This window comes from Poecilia formosa, unplaced genomic scaffold, assembly GCF_000485575.1.
Source record: "Poecilia formosa unplaced genomic scaffold, Poecilia_formosa-5.1.2 Scaffold794, whole genome shotgun sequence".
Classification (NCBI taxonomy): Eukaryota; Metazoa; Chordata; class Actinopteri; order Cyprinodontiformes; family Poeciliidae; genus Poecilia; species Poecilia formosa.
In genome coordinates this window covers 79,613-95,834 of record NW_006800733.1, presented here as the reverse complement: position 1 = coordinate 95,834, position 16,222 = coordinate 79,613, and the positions used below count along the sequence as shown (strand labels likewise).

At 39.8% G+C, this 16,222-nt stretch overlaps 1 protein-coding gene and 3 long non-coding RNA genes across 6 annotated transcripts in view; 3 read left to right on the top strand and 1 right to left on the bottom strand.

Annotated features, from left to right (window-relative positions):
* The window catches only part of LOC107834843 (uncharacterized), a 3,178-nt gene extending 1,237 nt beyond the window's left edge, over nucleotides 1–1,941 (top strand). Inside the window, exon 2 of the long non-coding RNA XR_001660666.1 lies at nucleotides 1,373–1,941. This is a non-coding gene — a long non-coding RNA (uncharacterized LOC107834843). The remainder of the gene's footprint in view (nucleotides 1–1,372) is intronic.
* A 24-nt stretch (nucleotides 1,942–1,965) lies between these two features.
* On the top strand, nucleotides 1,966–4,781 carry LOC107834841 (uncharacterized). The gene is made up of 2 exons (XR_001660664.1): nucleotides 1,966–2,933; nucleotides 2,967–4,781. It is a non-coding gene; the product is annotated as an uncharacterized LOC107834841 (long non-coding RNA).
* ppp6r2a (protein phosphatase 6, regulatory subunit 2a) overlaps nucleotides 3,980–16,222 on the bottom strand; it is a 45,266-nt gene continuing 33,023 nt past the window's right edge. For 2 of the 3 annotated variants that reach the window (XM_007543287.2, XM_016666774.1), the window contains 7 exons: nucleotides 15,737–15,867; nucleotides 15,533–15,657; nucleotides 15,302–15,446; nucleotides 15,033–15,115; nucleotides 11,638–11,815; nucleotides 5,323–5,427; nucleotides 3,980–5,248 (listed from right to left, as the gene is read on the bottom strand). In XM_007543287.2, the coding sequence (XP_007543349.1) occupies nucleotides 5,200–5,248; nucleotides 5,323–5,427; nucleotides 11,638–11,815; nucleotides 15,033–15,115; nucleotides 15,302–15,446; nucleotides 15,533–15,657; nucleotides 15,737–15,867 (816 nt within the window). In that variant the 3' untranslated portion in view covers nucleotides 3,980–5,199. Of the gene's footprint in view, nucleotides 5,249–5,322; nucleotides 5,428–11,603; nucleotides 11,816–15,032; nucleotides 15,116–15,301; nucleotides 15,447–15,532; nucleotides 15,658–15,736; nucleotides 15,868–16,222 lie in introns of those variants that run through there. The other variant, XM_016666775.1, reaches the window with a different exon arrangement.
* The window catches only part of LOC107834842 (uncharacterized), a 41,151-nt gene continuing 33,355 nt past the window's right edge, over nucleotides 8,427–16,222 (top strand). The window contains exons 1-2 of the long non-coding RNA XR_001660665.1: nucleotides 8,427–8,438; nucleotides 12,313–12,318. This is a non-coding gene — a long non-coding RNA (uncharacterized LOC107834842). The remainder of the gene's footprint in view (nucleotides 8,439–12,312; nucleotides 12,319–16,222) is intronic.

Sequence of the window (16,222 nt, the reverse complement as noted above, 5' to 3'; positions counted from 1 at the left end):
GCGTGGCTTTTTAGGACCCCTTTACCGAACCAGGAAGTAAACAATGCAATAAGCTTAAAGAACTACAAATCTTTGCAAAAATACTATCCGATTCCGTAAAACAACCACTAAGATCTCGGGAATAACTAATTAGAAAGACTTTACTGGTCTAATATGGTATGTTGCTTTTTATAAAAAAAAATAAAATAAAATAAAAAAAAGTTAATCTGCAAAACCATCAAAACGTGTAAATTACGCAGAACTTGTCCTGACTTATGTGTTGCTTCAGAGGTTGAAACTCGTCAAAGGAAGATCGAAATAGATCTCGATGTGGCATGAGCAGATCTCAAAGCTAAGATTATTCCCTGAAAGCCGACATAAATGTTGAAGAGCTTTGGGATTAAAAATGAAATGTTTAAAAAGATCGACTGGCTGTGTAATTTTTCCACATATTCCTCATGTTGTGATATTTCAAATAGGTATCCACAGAAACTATAGCGAAATCTTTTTAACTGTTTCTGTAATGTTACACTTTATTCCATAGACATAATATAAGCATAGACGCCTCATGGACCGCTCCGGCGCAGGAAATACGGCGGCCATCTTGGAGCGGTATACCCTCCTACTTTGCTCAATCAAAACAGCAGAAGATGCCTCAGCACTGAGGGATATTGTTGTTCTGGTCGATGGATTACTGATTTGAGGGCTCCACAGACAACATTTCACAAGTAAGATGGACATATTATTGTGTATATATAGTGATTAGAATATTACTTTACTGTATTTATGTCCACCGGCGAGAACCACACCGCTCTTCCTGAATCCGCAGTTCAACTATCCGATGGACCCTCCTCTCCAGGGCCCCTGAATAGACCTTGTCAGAGAGGCTTAAGACTGTTACCCCTCTGTAATTGGAGCACACCCTCTGGTACCCCCTGGTGATGGTGATCTTTCCCAGGTCTTCCCACTGACATGGCCGTCAGTGGGAAGACGGCCATCGCAGGTTCGATTCCTGGCCTGTTGAGGCGACAGCCGCATCGAGGACTATAGCCTCCATATGTAGGATGTGCTCAACTCCTGCACCACCACAGCAACCCTGTATTATTAAATGTCGGCCAATCCAGGGGAACTTCTCTCAATGACCATGCAATATTGTAGAGTCGCATCAACCAACACAACCCTACAATATCCAGAGCTTTAAAGAACTCTGGGCGGATCTTGTCCACCCCTGGGGCCTTGCCACCGAGGAGCTCTTTAACCACCTTGGTGACCTCCTCTCCAGTAAATTGGAGAGCCTGACCCAGAGTCCCCAGTCTCCACTTCTTCAATGTTGTTGGGATTGAGGAGGTCTTTGAAGTATTCTGCCCACCGACCCACAACGTCCCGAGTTGAGGTCAGCAGCACACCACCTCCACTATAAACAGTGCTTCACCTCCTGAGACGCCAGATAATGGACCAGAATTGCCTTGACGCCATGCAGAAGTCTTTCTCCATGGCCTCTCCGTACTGGGAGTTAAAGCTCTTTCTCAAAGGATCCAGATGTTCCCAGCAGAGCCTTACAACACATTTGGGTCTGCCAGGTCTGACCAGCACCCTCCCCACCACCAGACCCAATTCACCACCAGGTGGTTAGTGGACAGCTCCCCATCTCTCTTCATCCGAGTGTCCAAGGCACGTGGCCACAGACCCGATGAAACAACTACAAAGTTGATCATCAAACTGTGGCCTAAGATGTCCTGGTGCCAAGTGGACATATAGACACCCTTATGCTTGAACATGGTGTTTGTTATGGATATTCCATGATGAACACATTAGTCCAGCAACAGAACACCACTTGAGTTCAGATCAGGGGGACCATTCNACCCAACCACCCTCCAATGCCATTGCCCACGTGAGCATTGAAGTACCCAAGCAGAACAAGGGAGTCAGGAGGGGCACTCTCCAGTACCCCCTCCAAGGACTCCAAAAAGGGTGGGTAATCTGAACTGCTCTTCGGTGTGTAAACACAGTCAGAACCCGTCCCCCCACTCATAAGCAGAGGGAGGCTACCCTCTCATTCAGTGCGGTAAACCCTAACGTACAGGCACCAAGATGGGGGGCAACAAGTATACCCACTACTGCCCGGCGCCTCTCACTGCGAGCAACTCCAGAGTGGAAGTATGTCCAACCTCTTTCTAGGAGTCTAGTCCCAACAAGCCAGGTGAAGCAGACGATTTCTAGCCGAAACCTCTCAACCTCACACACTAACTCCTAATAGGAGCAACCCACCAGAAGCCACAGTCATTCTATAGTTTAATCAATCAACCACCAATTCAATCATGTTTTTGTATAGCACATTTCAGCAACAAGTCTTTTACATCAACCTCTCCATGGCTGCCACCTTATCGTGGTGAAGGGGTTTTATTGTCCCAGCGATCCTAGGAGCTATCCTGTCAGGGGTTTCATGCCCCTGGTAGGGTAACCCAAGGCAGACAGGTCCTAGGTGAGAAACCAGACAAAGCACAGCCCGAAGACCCCTTATGACGGATAAAACCTTTGGACGCAGGTCACTGGGGCCCCACTCTGGAGCCAGGCCTAGAGGTGGGGCACGTTGGTGAGCACCTGGTGGCTGGGCTTTTACCCGTTGAGCCCAGCCGGGCTCAACCTGAAGAGGAAATGTGGGTCCCCCTTCCCATGGGCCCACCACCTGTGAGAGGGGCCAAAGGCGTCAGCTGCAGTGTGGAACGGGTGGTGACCGAGGGCAGGGATCTTGGCGATCTGATCCTCAGCTGCAGAAGCTGGCTCTTGGGATGTGGAATGTCGCCTCTCTAGTGGGGGAGGAGCTAGTGTGAGTTACAAGCACATCCATTCATTGATGGATTTGATTGATTGATTTAAAATGTAGAGCACTTCATGTTTCTTTCTGTTCACAAGAGTCATTGAGTCAAATCCTTTCCCACAGGATTTGGGGAAAGGTATTGGACTTTTCCCACAGGATTTGGGGAAAGGTATTGGACTTTTTGCCCACTCTGCAAAAAGTTTCAGTACCTGGTTTGATGACCACGGCATCATTCTGCTTGGTTGGAAAGTAAACTAGAAGACTGACCTTGATCTTATAGAGAATCTACGGAGTGTTGTTCAGAGGAAAATGAGTGGAGTCACCATAAGGAAAAAAATAAAGACAAATTAAAGGGAACATGAGCTTTCAACAGAACCACAGGCTGAGTTCCTCCATGTCAAACCCCTTTGATGGACTCAATTGACCATAAATTGTGTATTGAGTACGCGTAATGTATAGTAAATAGATGTACTTTTCAGTAGGCTGCATAAAAAATACAAAAATATAATAATTTGGGGTTTAAGTAAGAAATAAATTAGAAATAAATGTAAAATAAATCTACAGTTGTGCTACATTGATATACCCTCATGGAATTTTTTTTTTTGTTGTTTTTGGCCATTTTTTAAAGAATATGAATAAAACCACAAAAGCATTTCACTCATTGGTAGTGGTTGGATGAAACTTTATCATCAACTATGTATGTATAACATGTAAACAAATCAAGTGAGTGTGGTTACCTTCAATTTGTGTCAACTTGTGTGCATTAGGTCAAAATCATCAGGGTGTGGAAACCTTTGATCAGGCTCATGATTTAAAATGATTGAAAACAGTTGTTTGACAACAAATGGCTTCACCCAAGTACAAGCCAGTAGTGAAACATTTCTGTGTATTCATTCATATTCTCTGATGTTTAAACTTATGAGCACAACTATATGTGGTTCAACATTTTGAATTGAATTAGTAAAATAAATCTAATTTGATCATAATTTTATTTATGATATTAACCAGTAACTTCCAGAGATCTAAAACTGTATCTGATCTCTCACTGGAGCTGCGCAACTTTTCATGTCTCCTTGCACCTCAACGAGTCTGGTGGAAAGACAAGAATCAAACTAGCAAAGGACATCTGTTGGTAAGAATGTGGTAAACCAGATGCTTTTAATTTAAATGTTTTAGTTTTTCTTTTTAAACAGCAATCATAGAAGCTCATCACTACTAAAGAATTTCAATGAGAACATCAAAGAGACCTGGAGGCCTGCAGACCTGCACTCTTCCAATCCTGCTGTTTCAACAGAAAAAAACAAACATAACCAAACATACAGAGTCAGATGCCCCTATTGCCGTGTGAATAAGTGCTTGGTGAAGACAGCACGAGAAAAGGATCAGACAATAAAAATCTCAAAAATGCTTGTAAAGTTACTTTTAAATGTAGATAATATTTGTAGATAATGTTTGGCTGATTTGTGGAGGATAGCAATTGGATCTTTAAGTTCATTACAATCAGAAGGTCTTAGCTCACTAGCAAGGTCAACAGAGAACCTGATATACATGCACTAAAAGTAGACAAAGAGAAAACAAGTAAAAATATGAAAAATAAGTTTGAGATTAGATCCAAATTTGTTTGCCCAAAGCCACACCAAATGTCCACAAGGTTGGACTGAAATTTTTTTTCAATTTCTCTCTTAAAAAAGAAAAGGCAAACCAACATTATTGCACATGAGCAAAAACAGTAATACTATTACAGCACTGTTCAAATCACTCCCTCCCTTGCCCCCCCCCAAAACATTCTGGTGATGGATGACACGTTTCATTACCAGAAACCATAAATTGGGAAAAACAAACTAAACAATGAGTAGAAACACTAATGTGGATCAGAGGACAGATGAGACAGCCAGCAGAAATGAACATTGTGCTATTACATACAGCAAATGCTGACATAAGTGCTTTTCTTTAAGCTTGAAGAAAAATTGTATTAAAAATAAAAGCAGGTAATTCTGGTTGAGGCATTGTTAAAAGTTAGCTTGTGCTATCCATTCAGGCGTGACCTTATAAAATCCAAATCAGTGGAAAAAAGGAGAAAACCTTCAGAGTTTAAAAAAATTAAGATGTTACCCTGCAGATCATGTAGTTTCAAAGTTTGCTGCACTGAGTGATGTGCAACGTCTGGGGGAGAAAATACGATTTCTCTGAACTTTGCTCTGTCTGTTGGCTTTCTCTAGTTTTCTTCTTTGTTTTAAAGACCCTCATTATTGGTGTTGAGTGGCAGTGTCCAGATCCAATAACGTGGCAATGTGATTCAGTAAAAACACTGGAGCTTCAGTGAGGCTGTTTGGGAGAGTCACTCTGGAGGAGGCTGACAGCCTGCAGCATGGTCACTGATAAGGTTCTGGATGAGCACTTCCTCACATCGGTCCATTGACAGACACTTCCTGGGTCTGTGGCGAGTCCTCTCTGGTAACACAAGATGTCACAGTCAGTTAAAGCACTCAAATGATCCAACTTCATTTGTCTGCATGAACACTTACTTCTCATTAGTCTGTGTGTTTACAGATGAGTCCGCACCAGGCTGCTGTGAAGGGGGAAGAGGATCTGTCAGAGAGAGCTTCTCCAGGGACACTGTACACTCCTCACTGCAGAAATAAAATCATTGTGGTGGTTGGATTTACTGCTATTTATAAGTCAACTGTGTTAGAAATGCAAAAAAAGTTATTAGTTATATAGAAATGTCAAAGATGCATACACATCTTTTGCAAGACCTGCTCTTGTTAAATCTAATCCTAATATTGTTTTTCTTTTTAGTGTTGAAAACTGTTGAGCTGAGGTTAGCACAACTGTGAATATGATCACTAGAGGAAATCCTTGCATCCCCATTAATGATTATTCTTTTAAGGAATGTAGATAGCTTGAGTTATTACAATCAAAATCCATTGATGTTATAAAATCTCACTTAGCCACACAAAACAGGTCACCTGCCAAACAATAGGTCTGTCATCACATGACATTTAGACTCAAATTCAAATATTCAAAAATGCTTTACTGACTCCAAAGCAGGCAGCATATACAAGCCTGGTAGGCCACCAGGCTTTACTTTGCCGTCCAGCCAGGATAAGCATTGCTTTTTTTTTTGTTTGTTTGTTTTATTAAAAATAATAATAAAAAAAATCAACAACAAAAAAAATATATAGTTCATTTATAGCATGGGCTAGTTCTAAATGTGATCAGCATTACATTGTATTTTTAGATCCACTAACTGATGAATTAATTTGGATTTAAAAGCACTGCAAATTGATATTTATCTTAATAGTATTATTTTTGATTGTTTTTAAGATTTTCGTGCTGTGGGTTTAGAAATTGTCAATAATGTCTTCCAGTTAAAGACGACAATTTGGACATAAAAAAATGGGTAACACTTTATTTGAAGGGGGGGTGAATAAGACTGTCATGACACTTTCATAAACATGACCATTACTGTTTAAACTTTACCTTTAATAACATAAAGTTACCTAATTTTTAAAGTGCAATCAGTAATATTTTTATAACAAATTTATATCAGTAATGATTTCTTGCTTAATGTCAAGTTGTCATAACAAAGACATTTTGAATAATGTCAACTTTGTATTAAAAGTGTCATATTTTACCGAATGACGCTTTATGACAACAGTCATAAATATTCATGAAAGCTTATTCATTTTCACGACAGGTGTTTATGACGGTGTCATGTCAGTCTTATTCACCCCCCTTCAAATAAAGTGTTACCAAAAAATGTGATTTACATTTAGGATTAAGGTGTGAATTGAGTTTTGGTTAGGGTTAGGATTAGGTATGTGATGGATAGGGTTAGGAAAAGGGTAAAGGTAAGGTTTAGGCTGTAGAAATGAATGGAAGTCAATGGAAAGTCCCCACAAAGATAGCCGTGCAAACATGTGTGTCTGTGTGTATGGTGTTTGTCTGTGTGTGCAGTGAAATGGGTACAAGGAAACAAATAGAATTGGACATTTTCTGACCCTTTTCACCCTTCAACTTGACTGCCGGGTCAAAATGACTCAAACAGTATCTATGTAATAAGTAGGGGGGGATGCAAATGTATAAAATGAATCATTTTCAATTTATATGTAGATTGCACCTATTAAGACAAATAGAAAAAGTTTCATGCAGAAAAAATGCTTCCAACTATTTTAGAAAAAATTTTAAACTTTAAAACGGGTCAATTTGACCCGCAACATAACAGGAAGGTTAACATCTTTTAATAAAAAAAGCACGGTGAACCGCTTCGGTGCCCCGACCATGGTGCTTAGCAAGTTTTTTGGAGGGAAACCCTGCCAAAGGGAAATTAAATGTTGTATGGGTTCTTGTTAAAAGCTAAACAGCATTGTTGTTGTTGTTTACAGAGTAAATGCAAAGAAAAACTTTGAACTAAGGTTGTTTATAATGTAGGCTGCCCGTCAGTCATTCCCGACTAACAGTCATGAAAGATTATAAAAACAGACCAAAATGGATAGTCAGCTGGGCAACGCTTTCATCAAACATTGAAATAACCATACTTCAACACAGAAGATAATTTGATGAACAGCAAGTTAAAGGAAAGTAACTTGAGTCTTAAAAGTGTGCCACAAGGTAGGATGGCTTGACAATTGGGGGATTTGCTTAGGACACTGTCTGACATAATTGGATTAAGAAGAATCCAATTATGGATTCTTCTTAATCCACAATTAATCCACAATTACACCTTAGAGCTAGGTGTGAAGAGTTTCAGGTGAAAGGGGAAAACCTTTTGAGGTCGGCTGTCTGGTTGGTAGGGGCCATTTCTGAGGAGATTGCTTCAGGAGGAACATTAGCGTTTTTGTCCGCACTTTCACTTTCGAATACCCCGAGGGAACAGCTGTCTGATGCCACAACTGGAGTGGTTTGTGTGTCTCCTGGTGTAGAAGGACCTGAGGCACCAAAATCTGCAGACAGACACAATAAAAGGAGTAATTTATTACAAAAACAAAAGAACCTGGAAATTTTCTAACTCATACAGGTCCGCAGGGGGATAAAGAGGGGAAAAGTTATGACAATTCTAAGGGCTCCTGACCGACAGGGGGCCCTCCACAATTTATATATTTATTTTTTGTTCATAGAAATTGAAAAAAATTGGGGCCCTGTCAATTACAAAATTAATCATATTGTTTTTTGCAAAGATTTTTTTTAGCAGTGAAAATATGTTTCCATTCCAAGACCAAAACACACACATCTATATTTGTACTGAACCCGCATGAAATGATTCGCTCCTGCTTGGAGCGCTTGACAGTGACGGTGTTCAACAGCCGTCAGTAGAAGGCAAGAACGACCATGGCAGATACTATGCTGCTAAGAAAAATGATAAAATCAGGTTTTCAAAAACTAAATAAATAGAGAGAGGGAAAGAAAGAGAGAAAAAGGTAAGAGTGCCAGTTTTTCTCCGAGAGGTGTGTAGACTGTGAGATTATAAATAGTTAGCTACAGACTACTGTTTGCCTCCTTTTCACTAGCATTTAATGAATTAAGAAATTACCAAGATATTCATATATTTAACTTGTCCCTGTACCTTTTAGCACACTTATCAGATGAGTCAGTCAGCAGCAGCTCTAGCCCATGTCCCTCCTGATCTGTCCTCTCGTAAGTGAATTTAAAGCTGCAGTATGTAACTTTTATTAAAAAATATTTTTTTCACAAATTTGTTAAAACTGTCATTATGTTGTGACAGTATGGTATGAGCGATAATCTGTTAAAAAATTCCTCTGCCTTCTCCCAGTGCGCTCTAGGAGTTTTAGTGCTGTCAATCACGATCTCATGTTGCTGTTCATCCTCTCTCCACCTTGCTCTGTGCTATGCTGCAACTAGTATAGCCTGTTATGAGTGCTCAGTCTAGTTAGCATAGCTATGATGGCAGATAAATGGCTTCCTGTAATGATATATTGTTTCTCCACTATTAGCACATTTAGCAGTGAGTGAACAAGGTTGATTGACAGCGCTAAGACCCTCCTCCTGGTTCTGATAGGTTGTTTTGGTCAGAACGTTGCATTACTTTAGCTAGCAATAGTAGTTCAGGGAGGAGGTGGATATTAATTGTTTTTATGGATTATCTGTCTCATAGCAAACTGTCACAACATGGTAACAGCTTTAACAAATATGGAGAAAACATATTTTTTATTAAAGTTATATACTGCAGCTTGAATAAAATGCAACTACATAGCATTTTTTGAGAAGTCTGGACAAAAGACAACTTTGCATGTTGCTTTTGACTTGCTCGTGGGGAGAGATATTTCAGTAATCTGAAACTAATAGAAAAAATTTAAGTAACCTACTTGCATACTGTATGCGGACTGTTGCATGTAAAATTTATGAGCAGTACATTTTGTACTAATTATCAGTATTGGACCAAAGAAAGCAAGGCAGTTGCAAGCCTTTAAAATTAACTAAGTAAATTAACTAACCAGCTCCTTAAGGGCCCCTCAGGCCTTCAGGAGCCCATAAAAGACATTCGTTATATAAACCCATGTTCTGCCCTGCCAGTGACATGCTCAGTGCAGCAGAAACGCTAGCACAGGGGTGCCCAAACTTTTTGAGATCAAGATCCACTTTTTCTCTCACCAGCTGGCTGAGATCTACCACGACAAAAAGATATAAAAATTGCACTTGGAACTCATGCGAATACACATCAGTTATAGCAGAAATATTAAAGTGATAGAAAACCTAATCCAGTTTCTTCCTCAGTGAGATTCTGACACTGGGAAGATGTCAGTGGTTTTTCATAGTCAGAAGCTGGCTATAAACCTAAGGCCAGAGGGTATCAATCAGTTATTGATCAGTTATCAAAAAGTTATCACTGCCCTTGTCTGCCCTGCGTGCTCTGTTTTTGTCCTGTCTTTTTCTATATTTTTGGAGCCTTTCTTTGCACATCATCCAAATCTACAAATTATGGATCTGGTCAACCGATCTCTTAATGCAATTGATCAAATTTTCGACGAGAAGTCTGGGCACAGGAGAGCTCTCTTGTCCTGCGGGGACACACCCAGCGGGATTCACCCTGGATTTATTCATGATAACAGGATTTCTGCCATTTGGAGCTCGTGGATTCCTGGCTTATCGATAAATTTGTGACGGACTTGGCCGAACTAGCGGACACCCAGACTGTTGGTGTGGACAGAGACGAGGACTCTAAAACTCACTAACTGGATAGATTCGATCTTGGAGAAGTTGCTTGTTTCGGCTCAGTGGAATGACCAAACTAATTTGGATGATTGGGAACTGTGATGTATCGGAGAGACTTTAGGGAAGTTTGAAATTTATAATCTTCCCGACCAAAGAGATTCTGTTTATGAATTGGCTTTCCCCGTGTGGCCTTGGAAGGGCTGCATATCTCTAATCTCCTAGAAGATATGTAAACACAACGCTCTTCCTTCCTCACCCCCTCCTGTATCCATGGAGTTGCGAAGCTGAACGCTGTTAAGGACATTCCTAGATAAACAACACCTTTATCGGACTCTGCCAGGACGCTCAGTAATGCTCCTTTGTGGCCCTTTGACGTCACTGCCTTCACTCATGTCTTTGTTTTGCCCCTTTGGTTTGTCTGAATGTTGCCACCTGCCCTACTGTGTCCATTCCTCTTTTTTGTTTTAGAAATGGTGGAGTACTCCCTATTTCACCCAGAAAAAGGATTATTTAAGTTTATTAGTAATATCAGAAATTGTGGAGTACACACTATTTAGATCAATATTATACAGCCCAGAAATGGAATCAGAATTACAATTAGTTGCATTAAAAGTCCATTAAAAGTGCCAACTTTGTAAATTATGACAATTTAATGCAAAGTTGGCATTTTTAATGGACTTTCAATGCAACTTTGCATTAAAAGTATCATTATTTACTGAATGACACTTCATGACAACTGTCATAAACATTCATAAAGACTTCTATGACTATGACTATGTTCATGACAGTGTCATGTAGGGCTGAAACGATTCCTCGAATGATTCGAGTACCTCGATTACTAAAATTCCTCGAGGAAAATTTACCTGCCTCGAAGCTTCGTTAATTNTGGACATTTTCTGACCCTTTTCACCCTTCAACTTGACTGCCGGGTCAAAATGACTCAAACAGTATCTATGTAATAAGTAGGGGGGGATGCAAATGTATAAAATGAATCATTTTCAATTTATATGTAGATTGCACCTATTAAGACAAATAGAAAAAGTTTCATGCAGAAAAAATGCTTCCAACTATTTTAGAACAAATTTTAAACTTTAAAACGGGTCAATTTGACCCGCAACATAACAGGAAGGTTAACATCTTTTAATAAAAAAAAGCACCGTGAACCGCTTCGGTGCCCCGACCATGGTGCTTAGCAAGTTTTTTGGAGGGAAACCCTGCCAAAGGGAAATTAAATGTTGTATGGGTTCTTGTTAAAAGCTAAACAGCATTGTTGTTGTTGTTTACAGAGTAAATGCAAAGAAAAACTTTGAATTAAGGTTGTTTATAAATGTAGGCTGCCCGTCAGTCATTCCCGACTAACAGTCATGAAAGATTATAAAAACAGACCAAAATGGATAGTCAGCTGGGCAACGCTTTCATCAAACATTGAAATAACCATATTTCAACACAGAAGATAATTTGATGAACAGCAAGTTAAAGGAAAGTAACTTGAGTCTTAAAAGTGTGCCACAAGGTAGGATGGCTTGACAATTGGGGGATTTGCTTAGGACACTGTCTGACATAATTGGATTAAGAAGAATCCAATTATGGATTCTTCTTAATCCACAATTAATCCACAATTACACCTTAGAGCTAGGTGTGAAGAGTTTCAGGTGAAAGGGGAAAACCTTTTGAGGTCGGCTGTCTGGTTGGTAGGGGCCATTTCTGAGGAGATTGCTTCAGGAGGAACATTAGCGTTTTTGTCCGCACTTTCACTTTCGAATACCCCGAGGGAACAGCTGTCTGATGCCACAACTGGAGTGGTTTGTGTGTCTCCTGGTGTAGAAGGACCTGAGGCACCAAAATCTGCAGACAGACACAATAAAAGGAGTAATTTATTACAAAAACAAAAGAACCTGGAAATTTTCTAACTCATACAGGTCCGCAGGGGGATAAAGAGGGGAAAAGTTATGACAATTCTAAGGGCTCCTGACCGACAGGGGGCCCTCCACAATTTATATATTTATTTTTTGTTCATAGAAATTGAAAAAAATTGGGGCCCTGTCAATTACAAAATTAATCATATTGTTTTTTGCAAAGATTTTTTTTAGCAGTGAAAATATGTTTCCATTCCAAGACCAAAACACACACATCTATATTTGTACTGAACCCGCATGAAATGATTCGCTCCTGCTTGGAGCGCTTGACAGTGACGGTGTTCAACAGCCGTCAGTAGAAGGCAAGAACGACCATGGCAGATACTATGCTGCTAAGAAAAATGTTAAAATCAGGTTTTCAAAAACTAAATAAATAGAGAGAGGGAGAGAAAGAGAGAAAAAGGTCAGAGTGCCAGTTTTTCTCAGAGAGGTGTGAGATTATAAATAGTTAGCTAAATAGTTAGCTACAGACTACTGTTTGCCTCCTTTTCACTAGCATTTAATGAATTAAGAAATTACCAAGATATTCATATATTTAACTTGTCCCTGTACCTTTTAGCACACTTATCAGATGACTTAGTAAGCAGCAGCTCTAGCCCATGTCCCTCCTGATCTGTCCTCTCGTAAGTGAATTTAAAGCTGCAGTATGTAACTTTTATTAAAAAATATTTTTTTCACAAATTTGTTAAAACTGTCATTATGTTGTGACAGTATGGTATGAGCGATAATCTGTTAAAAAATTCCTCTGCCTTCTCCCAGTGCGCTCTAGGAGTTTTAGTGCTGTCAATCACAATCTCATGTTGCTGTTCATCCTCTCTCCACCTTGCTCTGTGCTATGCTGCAACTAGTATAGCCTGTTATGAGTGCTCAGTCTAGTTAGCATAGCTATGATGGCAGATAAATGGCTTCCTGTAATGTTATATTGTTTCTCCACTATTAGCACATTTAGCAGTGAGTGAACGAGGTTGATTGACAGCGCTAAGACCCTCCTCCTGGTTCTGATAGGTTGTTTTGGTCAGAACGTTGCATTACTTTAGCTAGCAATAGTAGTTCAGGGAGGAGGTGGATATTAATTGTTTTTATGGATTATCTGTCTCATAGCAAACTGTCACAACATGGTAACAGCTTTAACAAATATGGAGAAAACATATTTTTTATTAAAGTTATATACTGCAGCTTGAATAAAATGCAACTACATAGCATTTTTTGAGAAGTCTGGACAAAAGACAACTTTGCATGTTGCTTTTGACTTGCTCGTGGGGAGAGATATTTCAGTAATCTGAAACTAATAGAAAAAATTTAAGTAACCTACTTGCATACTGTATGCGGACTGTTGCATGTAAAATTTATGAGCAGTACATTTTGTACTAATTATCAGTATTGGACCAAAGAAAGCAAGGCAGTTGCAAAACTTTAAAATTAACTAAGTAAATTAACTAAGCAGCTCCTTAAGGCCCCCTCAGGCCTTCAGGAGCCCTTAAAAGAGATTCATTATATAAACCCATGTTCTGCCCTGCCAGTGACATGCTCAGTGCAGCAGAAACGCTAGCACAGGGGTGCCCAAACTTTTTGAGATCAAGATCCACTTTTTCTCTCACCAGCTGGCTGAGATCTACCACGACAAAAAGATATAAAAATTGCACTTGGAACTCATGCGAATACACATCAGTTATAGCAGAAATATTAAAGTGATAGAAAACCTAATCCAGTTTCTTCCTCAGTGAGATTCTGACACTGGGAAGATGTCAGTGGTTTTTCATAGTCAGAAGCTGGCTATAAACCTAAGGCCAGAGGGTATCAATCAGTTATTGATCAGTTATCAAAAAGTTATCACTGCCCTTGTCTGCCCTGCGTGCTCTGTTTTTGTCCTGTCTTTTTCTATATTTTTGGAGCCTTTCTTTGCACATCATCCAAATCTACAAATTATGGATCTGGTCAACCGATCTCTTAATGCAATTGATCAAATTTTCGACGAGAAGTCTGGGCACAGGAGAGCTCTCTTGTCCTGCGGGGACACACCCAGCGGGATTCACCCTGGATTTATTCATGGTAACAAGATTTCTTCCATTTGGAGCTTGTGGATTCCTGGCTTATCGATAAATTTGTGACGGACTTGGCCGAACTAGCGGACACCCAGACTGTTGGTGTCGACAGAGACGAGGACTCTAAAACTCACTAACTGGATAGATTCGATCTTGGAGAAGTTGCTAGTTTCGGCTCAATGGAATGACCAAACTAATTTGGATGATTGGGAACTGTGATGTATCGGAGAGACTTTAGGAAAGTTTGAAATTTATAATCTTCCCGACCAAAGACATTCTGTTTATGAATTGGCTTTCCCTGTGTGGCCTTGGAAGGGCTGCATATCTCTAATCTCCTCGAAGATATGTAAACACAACGCTCTTCCTTCCTCACCCCCTCCTGTATCCATGGAGTTGCGAAGCTGAACGCTGTTAAGGACATTCCTAGATAAACAACACCTTTATCGGACTCTGCCAGGACGCTCAGTAATGCTCCTTCGTGGCCCTTTGACGTCACTGCCTTCACTCATGTCTTTGTTTTGCCCCTTTGGTTTGTCTGAATGTTGTCACCTGCCCTACTGTGTCCATTCCTCTTTTTTGTTTTAGAAACGGTGGAGTACTCCCTATTTCACCCAGAAAAAGGATTATTTTAGTTTATTAGTAATATCAGAAATTGTGGAGTACGCACTATTTAGATCAATATTATACTGCCCAGAAATGGAATCAGAATTAGAATTAGTTGCATTAAAAGTGCCAACTTTGCATGATTTTGTAAATTATGATAATTTAATCCAAAGTTGGCATTTTTAATGGACTTTCAATGCAAATTTGCATTAAAAGTGTCATTATTTACTGAATGACACTTCATGACAACTGTCATAAACATTCATAAAGACTTCTATGACTATGTTCATGACAGTGTCATGTCAGTCTTATGCACACCCCTTCAAATAAAGTGTTACCAAATATATTTTAAAAATATATATATTATTTCTGTTTTCTGGTGACTGTGGTTTAAGGAAACCCAAACCATCTGTCAGAAAATATGAATATTGGTGACAGTATGAAAACAAATAAAAGGGAAATTTGAAGATGGAAACAACAAGTGAAGGTCCAGATGCTCACCCTCCTGCTCATGGTTCTGTTTGGCTTGTTTCTCAATATCACCGCTGTCTACAGGAGAGCTGCATCTTGGACCAGTCTCAGTACTGGTGAAATCAAAAACAAAGAATCATACATTACAATGAATTGTGTCAATATAAAGAGTAATTACTGACTTCTTCATTGTAGATATAAAGTTTGGTCTGGGTCTTGCTAAAAACCTCCTGGCTTTATATTAAATTAGTAAGAGAAATAAAACATGTTCTACTTTATGTCGATGATCAGTTTCTCACCTGGTGAAAGGCTGGAACTCAATAAAGTTGGCCCAGCCTGTTACTTGTGTTTGTGCTTCACCCCTGCCTGAACTCTCCCACCCTGTTGGCACTTGGGATAGACCAGTCCCTCCAGAATCCCTGAAATTTGCCGTCCAGCCTGGACCTGTGGAAGAAACAGAAAAAGAACAATTTGAATTGATAGGAAACTTCTAACTGTGTTCTGGAGAGAGTTGGTGTATTCTGTTATACCTGTATCTGATGTGCTTTGCTTTGTATCTTCTTCCTCATCTGATTGCAACTCACAGCCCTGCTCCTGTCCTCCATTTTCTATGCTGCCCCTGGAGCCTCCTTCTGAAGTCTGAGACACCCCAAACCTGAAACATGGAGTAAATGAAGGTTATCAACCATCTGTGGGCAACATAAAACCTGGAGTGTGAAAATGACTAGCTCCACCTTGTTCGGGATTTAGCTTGTGTTGCATAGTTGATCTCCTTCTCCTCCCAGATGTCCTCTTCCTCCTCTTCAGCATCATCAAACTGACGTATCCTCTCATTACAGCAGGCTTCGAAAGCAGCTGCATTGGCCTGAGGGAAAAAAGCAACAGTACAACAGTATGATCAGACCTCATATTTGTTGGATAATCAACTATAAATAGATTTATTTTATCACAAAAACTTTAAAATTCACTGTTCTCAACCTTTTTGTTTTCAGCTAAGTTTGAAATTTCCTTTTTAATTTGCAGTTAAAAGTACTTCAAATACAGATATTCTACAGATCAGTTTTTTGTCTGATTCTCGTTCACCTCGCAGCCTGGGGTGACTTCTTCCCTGATATTGTTCTGATTGATCTTTCTTTCCAGCTTCTTCCTGTGCACCTTCTTTCTGTCTCTAATTTTGACTTTAAGTTGCTTAAGGGAATTATTCTAGTGTATATTCTAAA